A 13126-nucleotide genomic window follows, 5' to 3' on the forward strand; every position below is an offset into this window, starting at 1 on the left:
TAGGGTCGTGGCCTAATATATCAGTCAGAGGTCCTCTTGTACCGTTTGAGAAGCCTCTGAAACAATGTGGATGTCTAAGTCGGTCAGAGACCACGAACACCAGTCGACTCCATGTACGTCTGAGCCCTTTAAACCCATTACCCACGCGGAAACGAGCCCGGGGTCCGCGATTTGCAATGTTCAAGGTCCTTGACACAATGAGGGGTTCCTGTGTCGATAAGGGGCCGCAGTAGCGAACAGACGTCCTGTGGCGGCAAGTGGCTCCGAGTGGGAACGATGTTTAAGGGATCCCGAAGAAGGGCCAAAGCGCCTCTCGAGACCAAAGATCAAGGACCGATGGGATGGCTGAAGGGTCCGAAGAGCTGGCTGTAGGCCACGTGAAGGACCCCCGCCCATAGGGCTGTGATCCCAAATGTCAGCAAGATGATCTTTCGCACCGATAGGGACCCCTGAGACAACATTCCTCTATTTCGACCAGAGATCTCGAACAACGAACAGTCGGCTCTGTGTTGGTCTGAGCTCGTAGGGTCCATTTCCGGCGGCTATCATTCCAGGGACAAGGCCGGGCCATCAATTTACATCGGTCGGGCTCCTGTATTGTTCAGGGGTCTGCAGTGCCCCGGGGCATTCTGTGCCAACAGGGGGGCCTCGAATCGGTCAGGGGAAGATTTTCCCGACATGGACGAGGACGGGAGCCCGAATGGCAGAGGGTCTCTTGCGTTGGTCGGGGCCCTCTGACAACGTAAGAGCTAATGATGAGTGCCAACCTTGAGGTAAAAGAAGGGTCCTGTGCCAGCCAAGGCCCCCAGTACGAAACGGTGAGCCCTCCAGCCCTACTCCAGACTCCAGCCCAAAGCTCATTCTTCGTTGATTGAGAAGGTGTTGCTTTGGGGAAATTTTGGGGCTCATTACGCGGTCTAGAGGCATTACGCTGTTGGGTGCCTGGCTCTATATGTCCACATGCCGGATCAATCTGATCGCTAATGAGCTTTCCACGTTGTCCTTGATCTCTTTGCATTTTCTCGAAGGACTCAATGGGCTTTTGGGACGCTATTTGCCTCCATGCCTGAGTACGGTTGATTGATCAGGTTTTCCTCCACGGATTCTTCCCATTCGCCCGAAAGGTACTCTTTTTCCGGGGTCCCATTTGCCAGGGTACGCTCAGTTGCCCTTCATATAAGTCTCGGGCTCTTTCCACTTGCCTGGAGGGCCTTGTGCTGTTGCTAGGACTCTTATAAGGTAAGGCACAGAGACACTCGATGCTTAGGGGTCCTCTACTGTGATTGAGAGCTCTCTCCCTTTGGTCTCATTTGCGGAGGACTCTTTACTTCCATCGAGGCTCGTGTTGCTAACCTGCCCGTGCACTCTTGATCGCACAGGAGTATTAATTCGTGGTCTTGGATAATTCCGCTTTGCTCGGAGGGTCCTGGGCTATGGCCGGGGCCTTGTATGTCAGCTTGCCGGGGCACTACCGATCGTTCAGGGGCCTACCACGTTGGTCTCGCGTTCTTTTTGCTTGCTCTGAGGGCCCTATACTTATTGACGAGAGCCACTTATGTGTACTCTATATGCACTTGTGTATGTGTAAGGTGTCAGAGAACACCTATGTACTACCAGTGAACGTTTGCTTAGTTTGGCGAGCGCCTCTTCGGGGCGTTCGCGTTCCCCTCCTCCTGGCCCAGACGCCCCGTGTGAGGCACGCGGCTTGGGGGGCCAGGAAAGGTGAAGTAAGAAGGAGAGGACTCGGATAGCCGCCGGCGCGAGGATGGACGCGCCGGCGGGACGGACTGCGTGGAGTGTCTGTGACGGGTGCCAAACACGGAAGTGACTTTGGACGTACTGAGTGTACTAATGAGCCGGAGACGAGACACCGGGAGGGCAGAACTTACATATGCATGCGTAGCAGCACGCCCACCTGCTTATATATATATATATATATATATATATATATATATATATATATATATATTCGATGCAACTTCTCTTAAAATGTTATGACCGAAATTGATATTTTTTGGGAGGGGGGCCCAAACTCCAGGGGGCGCCACAATGTCCCGTGCCCCCCCCCCTAGACGAAGTCCTAGATCCGCCCCTGGGGGGCCCTTTGTCAGCCCCGGCCCCCACCCCCTGCCAAGGCTCTGGTTGTGCCCCTGCCTAAGGGTATTTTTACGTAATTGCAAAGTGCGCTGGGGTCGAACCGTGAAACAGTTACATCAAATTTCGCCAATAAACGGGTTTCTCCCCGGATTTAGCCCACTTTTCCCTCAAAGCTGGGCACAGGGTGAATTCAAAATTGGGGGGATGGGTGGGACGCTGGGGCCTCTAACCAAATAATAAACTACACCCTAGGTATGCCAATTTTTGTAAAATATTGAGGCTGAAACAAAGGACCGACAACTGACTCCCCCGTTTTATTCTCACCAGATTTAGCGTACTACATTCTGATATAATGCAATATATGTTTTTCATCTTTGTATAATTTATAAGTCCCTAATTTTGGGCAGTGTAGAAGCCATGCAGGGCTGGATCCAGGGGGCTGGCACTGGAAGCCTAGGTCTGTTCTGATCGGCACGTGAAGGTGCCCCTTTAGGCGCCACCTTAGGGCGCCGATGGCACTCTTCTTTGGCGGTCATGGGAGGCGGTACGCATTTAGTTGTGGGGGATGGGGTAAGCCATGAAGGACTTAGGCCATCCCCATATTCCAGAGCTTTTCACTTTAAGCTCACAAACCGTTGCGTGTCTCATAGCGATAGGTATGGGAAGTTAATGGCATCGTTTATCCGCTCAGCTGTTACGATTTGCATCTTATGGGGAGAGCAGCCATGACTTTTTGCCATGAGAGTGGTGCGAGACGCCACCATGCAGAAAGACCAAAAAAGATAGTCTTTGTGTTACGATCATCTATTACCTACTTGTTTTTTGTTGTATTCCAGCCAAAAACACTGGGGGGCCAAGCCAACATTGGGGGACCCTACTTAACATGTGTGAGGGGGGGGGGGGTAGGGCCCTCACAAAAGAATACAAATCGACGCCCGTGCCACACCCCTGTAGCCGCCCACGCATGCTCGCAGCGCGGGGGGGGGGGGAGGTGGCGCCCAGTACCAGCGGCGTCACGTAGCTTGCCTGGAGTGTTGGTAAATTGCTTGGTAACTTTATCCTACATACAGGCGGCTTAAGCGGCCATAGGTCAGAAAACCGAGATGCAAAAGAAACAGCATGCCCTATACGCGTATAAATCTCGCATATAGGGCGCAAATGAGGCCTAATGTTTTCAAACAGAATGGGAGGCGACACAATTTGTGCTAATACATACTAAGCTTAACATAATACCAGCTTGATATCGATGCAACTCAAATTTGAGGTGCTTCCTTCAATCACTGATTGTCAAATTCTAAAATTACAAAGATACTTTTTCAAATTTAGAATGGTTTATTGTTATAGTCAGAGGTAACACAATTATAGAATAGCATCCTCATTAGTCTAGAAAGAGGACTGAATTTGGTAATTGGTACAGTTCTGGTGCTCCGGAGACATAAAACAACATGTCGAAAAGCCCATGGTGCCAAATGCTGACGATTGTGGTCGAGCCGTCGAGGACATGTATTGCCGTTACGTAAATTGCACTGTGGGACGAAGTAAGTTATCCTTACTTTTTGTTTTGCTTTATAGCAGGTACATGCATACCTAGAAGAAGGAAGAGACTGTTCATTGTAACTAAATTATCGCATAACTGGCAGTTAGCTACGGCACAGGAAATTCCCAACCAGGGTGTCTAGCCCTTTTTAAAGTTATTTCAAGTCCAAGTAAGAAAGACTCATACTGCAGAAATGTTTGTTGAACCAGATATGTGTGGTTTGGCAGCGATATTGGGCCAGCGATTTCAATGTGTGTACATGTTGATCCACGCACTCAGTTCAGTTATATGGCCACCACTGATTTAAAGGCAAATGGGCCCACATTCTCAAGGAGTGATGATGTTGCAAAGGTTTTTTATGTTACAGTATTGTCAAGATATTTTTTATGTAAAAATTATCTGAGATTTGGTGTAATTTGACCTGTGCTCAGTCTGTAGCACATGAATGTGTGTAGATTGGGGAACCAATGTCGCGTAGCTCTATGTAGTGGATGGATTTTTGTAGACAAGGAAAAAGTCAGTTCTCAATATAAAAAGTTCGGAGATGTTCAGCCCACTGTCTACATATGTTGTCTTGTCAAACCCTTCACAGGCTGCGGAGTGCTAGGATTTTATATTGCATTTTCAGTAGGCACATGTTGAATAGTCCTAAATTATGGCACACTTGCCTTAGTGGTGCTATTTACAGCCCTGTCTGGTGTGAACTGTCTAAAGGGTGTGGTTTTAAAGTTTAGATTGCTGTACTTATGGATGCGTGTGGTAAATGGAAATAGCCTTCAAATGGCTTTGCACACCATGTTTACCCCACATATGCAGAAAGTATATTCTTGTAGAATGCAAAGACATTCCTTTCCACATGCCCAGTAACAGACAAATCAGACTTATTTCAAGTTTTGTGACAGGCTGTCATAGATGTTGAATCAGACAATCAGACAATAATATTTTTGTCCAAACCCCTGGATGTGAGGATTTATGCAAACAGAGCCCACACTAAACAGTGCTTGGTGTATGAACCCTGGCCCCTTTCATCTGATAGCACAATGCTAAAAGCTGAAATTGGTGACAAGAATTTAACATGCTGCAATGCTGGCCACAGTTTGTTGTGCCCTATGATGGCAGATGACCTTTAGCTGCAGTGCTGCCACCCCTTTTGGGACATCTGTCAAGGGCAAATAGGAGCCCTTAAAGCAACTCCCTCATGGTTGTGTGGATTGGAAGGCAGGCCCTCTAATCAATGAGCCATCAGGATGGACAGGAATGGCCCTAGGAGATGTTCATTGGGAAACTAACAAATCACAGTGGAAAGATAACAAAGTATAAGATGTTAAGCACCACAACTTATAAAAGACCATGATATATGGCTTCTTCTACTTTATTTCTATTTCGAGCATGGTGCCCTTTAAAGCAGGCTTTCAAGTGTGTGTTCATGTCTGTGTCTGTGTGTTATGTGCACTTGTATTCCAAGGAAACATGTACTTGTGCACACATGTAAAGCATACAATGTGGGTTTCATTTTTCCAAAAAACAAATTGTTCATTGCTTATCTAAATAACGTTTCAGGCCATATTGATGTGCGAACTGTGTCCTCACCTCGACTCGGAAATCCCCCAGGATCGATATGGAGATATTTGTCTTCGGATACAACGAAGAACCCTCCAACAAAAGCTGCAAAGAAAAAGCGGAAACCAAAGAAACACTATGCTGAGGTTTTACAAGGTATGACCTCATGCAGCCATCGCGGTGGCTCTAGCACTGGCACACGACTTAAAACAATGGCACGATGCAGCTTAACATCGTGAGATCATCACTACATGAGCAGAGAAGTGAATGTTGGACACATTTAACATTGGGCAGGTATGTGCGTTTTGTCAACTTAAGCAGGCGTTTTATCGTCCGTTACATACAGATGCTGTTGACTAGCTCCTGTGACCATTCCTGATTGGCAGTTAGAATAATGGCACAATCGACGACAACACGGGCTGTGTTTCCGCTCGCAGTGGGCGCCAATTCGGCCAGCCTCGTGCAGAGGCGCGTGGCCAAGCTGGACCCGGCGCTGTGGCCGGGCGTGCGCGCCGGCCCGGCCAGCGCCGAGCCGGCCCAGCCGCCGGTGCCGCCCGACGCCAGGCTGTCCGAGGCCGACGAGGCGGCCGGCGAGGCGCTCTCGGACGCCCTGCGCGTCTCGCCGCTGGGCTGCTTCGAGCCGGCTGTGGGCGAGGAGGCCGAGGAGGCGGACGAGGACGCGGCGGCTCTGGATCTCAGCCGCAAACTGCAGCGCAAGTGCGTACGCTCATCGGCCCGGCCCGGCCGCTGTGGGAACGGTTTTGGCCCTGTGTAGAACCCCGATTATAGTGTGACATTTGGCACACCTCGATAAATGGAATTCGGATGACGCGTTCTGGCATGATAAGAATATGGATTTAACCCGAGTATGGCACAGGCCAGTCCGTAAATCACGTTTCATCAGTTAAGTTTGAGCTAGTTTTAACTTATGGCCCCATGTATCCAAATGCCACCAAATGGTAATGTGGTTTTGGAAACATATTTTTACCAGCCTTGTGGGCGATCTCCGTGTATTTTGCGCGTAGCAAGGTATCGATAGCTTTGATAGCGTTCATGACAGGACGACGTTGTCACAAATTTACTTTAGAAGCATGATAAGTCAAAATAGATAGCCGCAAGTAGTGTGTTCTTAGCAAGGAGCAAGGTACCGTGAGGGTAATTTCTTACCTGAGGGTAAACCTAACCTAACCTAACCTAACCTAACCTAACCTAACCTAACCTAACCTAACCTAACCTAACCTAACCTAACCTAACCTAACCTAACCTAACCTAACCTAACCCGGGCCTAGGGTTCATTAGAAAATGTTGTGTAGAAATCTAGAAAATCTAGAAAGAATTTGACAGAAAAAGAGATGAGCTGTTGATGATGCATCCAAGAAAATGGCATTTTTTGTTGCTATTGAACAACTCGTACGCTCGTTCATCTATAAATATCAACCTTGAAGTTAGCACTTTCCTTTATCTCACCGCTTCCGCTGTATCCCGATCCTGTTTTCCAACTTATCACGCTGGATTTGTCCTGTTTCCATTGTATCGGCCTCCCAGTGGAACACTGTCCGTCCCGCAGGAAGGAACGCGCCAGTCAGCCGCGCCCGGGGGCTCGACAGAAGGTGGCTGCCGCCAAGCTGTTGGAGATGCAGAAGGCCGGCAAGCAGGCCAGCTTCCTCTCCAGCCTGCACTGCTACCTGGAAGTTTGTGTAAGGAAATGGCCGGCGTAGAACAGTAAAGCTGGATAACAGTGATGGAAATAACTAGTGCGGAAAAAACATTAATTTTGGAAAGCTCTATATCAGCATGTGCCTTCTGCCTGTGACGCCTGTGTGGCCGGTTGGGCAGGTGAACAGCGGCCTGGTGAACAGGGCCTACAACACGCTGCTGTACTACCGCAACCTCAGCCGCAACTTCCACCGCACCACGGACGTGCGGGACGTGCGGCTCCACAACACGCTGCTGGCTGGCTTCGCCAAGAAGGTGGGCCACGCTCGGGGCGCGGTCTACTGGGGAGTTTGTGCTGTGAAAAGGGGGCCGAAACCTGCTGTGGGCGGTATTTTCTGCAGGGGTGATGCTTTTTATTACCCCCCACACGTAGAATGGTCCGTGTCCCACTGGCATGGCCCGTTTTTTGTGAAATTTTTAGGCATGGAAGCTAATTTTCCGTACGTACGAGTCGCAGCCGCGACGTGTCGTGTATGATTTAGTACTTAACCAGTTTGCGTGATGCACCCCAGACGAACATACGTCGGCAGAGCTTCCGGTCAAAGGCTGGAACCGTCATGCGTCGAACAGTTGAGATTACCTGGGGATATATGGGTGGTGTATTCAAGCACGGATGTCGATCGTGTCACGCTTTTGATCTGCTCTGGTTGTCGATATATCGTAGTAACCATGACCGTGTCCCAAATTGGCGGGCCCGTGTCGGGTCCGCGGTCGGAGCTTTCCTCTGTAACGACACGTCATGTTAGACCACGCGAAAGTGTACCCAGTCGTCCACGCTTCTGCTTTTCCATTCACACCCCAATGGGCACTGAACACAACGGAAGCAGTGTGGTGAGAGCTTGTCGAAACATCGGCTAGCTTTGCTCCCGCGGCGACGTACTGACTTCCGCGCGGCGCACCACGTCCTACGCTAGGTGAGGGGAACATCGCGACACCGGTGTGACTCCGTGGCGTGATCGCTGGGTGATGGCCTCCCCGTTTGGGGCGCGCTGTGCTGGTGATGGCGGCCACTGGTGCTGGGCGCGGTGTCTGCGGCGGCGGTGGAGACGTTGCTGACCGCTACGGACTCCTTGCCATCCGCCGCCCTGCAGGGCCAGCTGGACCGCGTCTCGGACGTGCTGAAGGTGATGCGCGACGACCTGGTGGCGCCAGACGCCGAGAGCTACGCGCTGGTGTTCCAGTGCCTGGGCCGGCAGCCGAAGACGACGGAGAACGTCCGGTTTGCCCGCGGTCTGCTTCAGGAGATGGACGAGGCGGTACGCACTGTAGTCAGGCCTTGCCGTCGCGCTCTCGCCGAATCACGGCTCGTGGCACAGGAGTCGACCGTGATGAAATCACAGCTGTATGTCACTGCATGCATTAGAGATGGAATTGTAATAGGATGTTGGTGCTGTGGTAATGGAATACGTATATTGGAATAATTTGTCTTGAGCGTTCGGATTTCCCCGCGGTGGTCATTTTTTGTTTCAGTGAATTTGTATTTGTCAGCGTATATTACCAGGCCACACTTTCTGTGTGAGCACTCAAAGACGCATGGCTCCATTAGCTGGGGCTGTGGTATTATCCGCACAATACGGACTGCCGCCTCCATTATTATGTCGGTCGGCCCACGCCACGTCAGGCCTGTGATCGGCCTGTGTGACGAGCTCAGAAGGTGCTGTAACGTTTCCCGATATTCAAGAGGGAGTAATGGGTCCGATATCTGAATGATCAGCACCCACATGCATATTCATTATCAGGACCTCGTAATCTGCTGAGTTGAAATAATTGAGGTCTGTGTGTAATTGGTGATTGTCGTGTTGTGGTTTGATGCCGTCTCACGGAAGCGTGCGTTTGAGCGTGCGTATGGGTGGGTGTGGGTGCACACGTGCGCACAGGCGACGGGGTACGACCGGACAGGAACGGCGCTCCTGCTGGTCTGCGCCGCTGACCGCTTTTCATTGGTCTGCTTGTTGAGTCGATGTGTTGGTGCACCTCTGGTCGACCCCTCCCCCCCCCCCCCCTCCCTCGATCTGACGGCATGGGGACCAGTGCTCCCTCTGCCAGCTGACGCGCGCCCGTGTGTGGCAGAGTGTCTGTCCGATGGACCCCCCGATCTGACGGCATGTGGGACCAGCGCACCCTCCGCCAGCTGACGCGCACCCGTGCGCGGCACAGGGTGTCCGCCTGATGGACCCCCCGATCTGACGGCATGTGGGACCAGCGCACCCTCTGCCAGCTGACGCGCGCCCGTGCGCGGCACAGGGTGTCTGTCCGATGGACCCCCCGATCTGACGGCATGTGGGACCAGCGCACCCTCTGCCAGCTGACGCGCGCCCGTGTGTGGTACAGAGTGTCTGTCCGATGGACCCCCCGATCTGACGGCATGTGGGACCAGCGCACCCTCTGCCAGCTGACGCGCGCCCGTGCGCGGCACAGGGTGTCCGTCTGAGGGACGCCAACGGTCTGTCGCTGGGTGGAACCAACCGCGCGCTCGCCCTCAAAGCGCTGAGCTGGGCCGACCAGGGCCGGGCCCGCGCCTGGCCCACCACCCCCGTCCACTACGACTGCTCGCTGCTGACCCACCTCAACGCTGACCTGGACACGCATCAGGTATGGACGCGGGACACGTGCGGCGCGCCGAGCGCGGCTCTGGCCAGCGGTGGCGGAATGTTTTTGCGAGGTCGCGTCGGTCGGGTTTTCCCTCCCCCATACGTTTTTCGTAGAGCATATATCCTAAACTCCGGAGGAGATATGCATTTCGGAGAAGAATATACAGTGCTGTACGCTGCTTTGGACTGCACAGAATTGCGAAGGCAATTTACCGCACTAACAAATTGTTTTTGCACCTGGTGGTCACGACCCCGGTTGCCCAACGCCCAGTCACACGCCTAAATGACCACAGCTAGTAAAAGCACGCAACGTGTGTGCCAGCACATGGTCCGCGGTGGGCCGGCGAGGGGGCTCAGCACGCCGCACCGCTGACAGCGGCGAAGCCATAATGACTGACGCTTTAGGTATGGGGGCGAACGCATTTCGAAATGCTCGAAACTGATCCGACCGTGTTATCCTCTTTCTTGCTTCATCCTTCATCCTCGCGACGCCCACGCGGGCTGCATGCGCCAGCCACGAGGGGACCGAGAGGGCCCCTGGAGGGGAGGCCGACCGGGCGCTCGGTGCATACCCCGCAGAGGGTCCCTGCGCGTGCTAAGGCTCGGTGTTTGGCCCCCCTCAGGTGCATGTCCTGTCCTGCCTCACCGTTATACATTCTCGTTTATCCCATACCCCTGAAATGATCATTGTTGGTGGAAAGGGCTTGAATCCAACTAGCAAAATACACAGAACTATTGGGTGGATGTTGCCCTCCGTGAATCAGTCTTCACACATGTGTTCACGCATCCGTTTCACCTGAATTGGGTGCTTCCATGCCGAATTCAAGATCGATTTCGAACGCGCGGCGTTGGTCGCTTTCCCATCGATCGCTGTTGTCGCTGTGATTCCGAGAGCGTTGCGATAGCTCGTGATGTGTTGGCATCGTTATGGGTCCGCGAGCGGGGAGATTGCGTAACGTTTGTAGACGGTACTTGGGCGAACGCTGCACCGGTGATTACATGCTGTTATTTGGCCGGGTGCCAAGGCCTGATATGAATCCTGCAAAACGCCCCAAACTCGCCGAATCACCAGCTGTTGCACGAGTGCTCGCCCGTAGCTGCACGCATTGGTTTGCACCCTTGCCTGTACGATTGTCCCTCCTTTTCCCAGTCAAAATACGCTGCTTTGGTTTCGCTGTAAACCCCCTTTGCCCGGATAGGGGCCCGCTTTCCTGCAGCCATTCGACGAGTGTTGCCCAGTTACGAATTTTGCGTTCCTGTGATGAACCAGTGGGCACGTTTACACGTACCACGTATTGCTCGTCACACTGCTCGGGGGGGCACAAAAACTTAACAATCGTTGGTTGTGCCATTTTGAAATATCATTACCATACCGTACCGTACTACAGTACGCCGCAATCGCTTTACCGCCCCGCACCATACCACACCTTATCATATCTTCGTAACACGCGTGGCATCATCGGACCCTCGCCGCAGCTGCTGCAGGGCGGCACACCGAGAGCGACGTGGTCATTCAGCACTGATGTGTACAAAGCAGAGATATGATACCCCGAAAATGTCATGCCATCCCTTTTTTCAAAAGCCATTTCTGGACTGAAGCGGCTACCGTATATTTCTGTCATTATTTCTGTCATGGACTGATTTGAGGGGAATTGACATGATCAGACTTACCAGTGAGTGCGACTGGTGCTGTGTGGGGAACCAGACCTGCCCTGCCCTGCTCTGACCTCACCTGACCTGACCTGACCTGACCTGCTCTGACCTGACATGACCTGACCTGACCTGGCCTGACCTGACCGGGCAGGTGGAGTCGCCGGCTCTGGGTGTGAAGCTGGAGCGGCCGTACAGCGAGCTGGCTCGAGAGCAGATCAGCAACGAGCTGGCCGGCACCGTCACCGTGGCGAGCGTGTACCGCCCGAGCGATGAGCCGCTACCCCGCTCCAGGGAGCACAGTGTGAGTCAGCGCCGTCACCGGTCGCCCGCAGTAACCCCTCTCCAGGGATCACAGTGTGAGTCAGCGCCACCACCGGTCGCTCGCAGCAACCCCTCTCCAGGGATCACAGTGTTAGTCAGCGCCACCACCGGTCGCTCGCAGTAACCTCTCTCTAGGGAACACAGTGTGAGTCAGAACCGCCACCGGTCGCCCGCAGTAACCCCTCTCCAGGGATCACAGTGTTAGTCAGCGCCACCACCGGTCGCTCGCAGTAACCCCTCTCTAGGGAACACAGTGTGAGACAGCACCGCCACCGGTCGCCCGCAGTAACGAAACATGCAAGCGCCTCAGCAGAGAAGAAGCGGCTCAAGAAGAGGAATGTATAGTTGTATGAAGCGGTTTAAATGTGAAAGCGTTGATCTCTGAAACATGTTAAAATAGAAGGTGAAGTCCATTGCGTCCTTCATGTACGCGAACGGTTGGGTACTGGTATATTGATGTGTTGGGTGACTTGCATGAGATAGCAGCATGACAAAGTTCTGTCGTCCGTTACCAAATGTTTTATGTCATCCCCAAAGGATGTCCGCACGTCCTGACATTGGTGTGTCACTGTCACTCGCGGGCTGACATTGGTCGCTGCCGTCTCCTCAGAGCGTTCGCGTGTCTTTGGGGGGGGGGGGGGGAGGGGGGCAACCGGTGCACATCGTCGCCCGCAGGCTGACAGTCGGTGTGTTCCCTCAGAACGCCTACATGTCCCGCCTGGAGGCCGACTGGGAGAAGAGCCTGACGGCCGGCTTCCACCGCAACCTGGGACCCGTGCGCCAGCAGTACCACAGCAACCAGATGAGCCGCTGCATCAGCCTCTACCCCTACCTCACCGGCATGGAGGTGCGCGAGTACGTGCGCCTGATGATGACGGAGATCCAGGGTCACCTGTCCAACTCGGCCCAGCAGCTGCTGGGCAGGAGCTCGCTGCATCGTCGGCTCGGCGAACTCGCCATGAAGCGGTCAGTACGCGGCCGGCTGCAGGGCGGCCGCGCCAGCTCTCGTGACAGGACCTGTGTGTGGTGGTGGAGCTCTCGTGACAGGACCTGTGTGTGGTGATGGAGCTATGGTGACAGGACCTGTGTGCGATGGCGGAGCTCTCGTGACAGGACCTGTGTGCGGTGGTGAAGCTCTCGTGACAAGACCTGTGTGCGGTGGTGGAGCTCTCGTGACAGGACCTGTGTGCGGTGGTGGAGCTCTCGTGATAGGACCTGTGTGTGGTGATGAAGCTCTCGTGACAGGACCTGTGTGTGGTGATGGAGCTCTCGTGACAGGACCTGTGTGCGGTGGTGGAGCTCTCGTGACAGGACCTGTGTGCGTTGGTGAAGCTCTCGTGACAGGACCTGTGTGCGGTGGTGGAGCTCTCGTGACAGGACCTGTGTGTGGTGATGGAGCTCTTGTGACAGGATCTGTGTGCGGTGGTGGAGCTCTCATGACAGGACCTGTGTGTGGTGATGGAGCTCTCGTGACAGGACCTGTGTGTGGTGATGGAGCTCTCGTGACAGGACCTGTGTGTGGTGATGGAGCTCTTGTGACAGGACCTGTGTGTGGTGATGGAGCTCTCGTGACAGGATGTGTGCGGTGGTGGAGCTCTCGTGACAGGACCTGTGTACGGTGGTGGAGCTGTCGTGACAGGACCTGTGTGTG

At 53.4% G+C, this 13126-nt stretch overlaps 1 protein-coding gene and 1 long non-coding RNA gene across 2 annotated transcripts in view; both read left to right on the forward strand.

Moving 5' to 3' along the window:
- Positions 1-3561: 3561 nt before the first annotated feature.
- LOC119106337 (uncharacterized) lies at positions 3562-5771 on the forward strand. The gene is made up of 3 exons (XR_005095122.1): positions 3562-3635; positions 5246-5350; positions 5632-5771. It is a non-coding gene; the product is annotated as an uncharacterized LOC119106337 (long non-coding RNA).
- Positions 5772-5781: 10 nt separating this feature from the next.
- The window catches only part of LOC119106338 (DNA-directed RNA polymerase, mitochondrial), a 23736-nt gene continuing 16391 nt past the window's right edge, over positions 5782-13126 (forward strand). The window contains exons 1-7 of the mRNA XM_037229956.1: positions 5782-5911; positions 6762-6891; positions 7031-7165; positions 8002-8166; positions 9329-9502; positions 11306-11455; positions 12176-12441. Of these exons, the coding sequence (XP_037085851.1) occupies positions 6829-6891; positions 7031-7165; positions 8002-8166; positions 9329-9502; positions 11306-11455; positions 12176-12441 (953 nt within the window). The 5' untranslated portion in view covers positions 5782-5911; positions 6762-6828. The remainder of the gene's footprint in view (positions 5912-6761; positions 6892-7030; positions 7166-8001; positions 8167-9328; positions 9503-11305; positions 11456-12175; positions 12442-13126) is intronic.

The sequence above is a fragment of the Pollicipes pollicipes genome, unplaced genomic scaffold (assembly GCF_011947565.3).
Source record: "Pollicipes pollicipes isolate AB1234 unplaced genomic scaffold, Ppol_2.1 Scaffold_6138;HRSCAF=7277_pilon_pilon_pilon, whole genome shotgun sequence".
Lineage (NCBI taxonomy): Eukaryota > Metazoa > Arthropoda > Thecostraca > Pollicipedomorpha > Pollicipedidae > Pollicipes > Pollicipes pollicipes.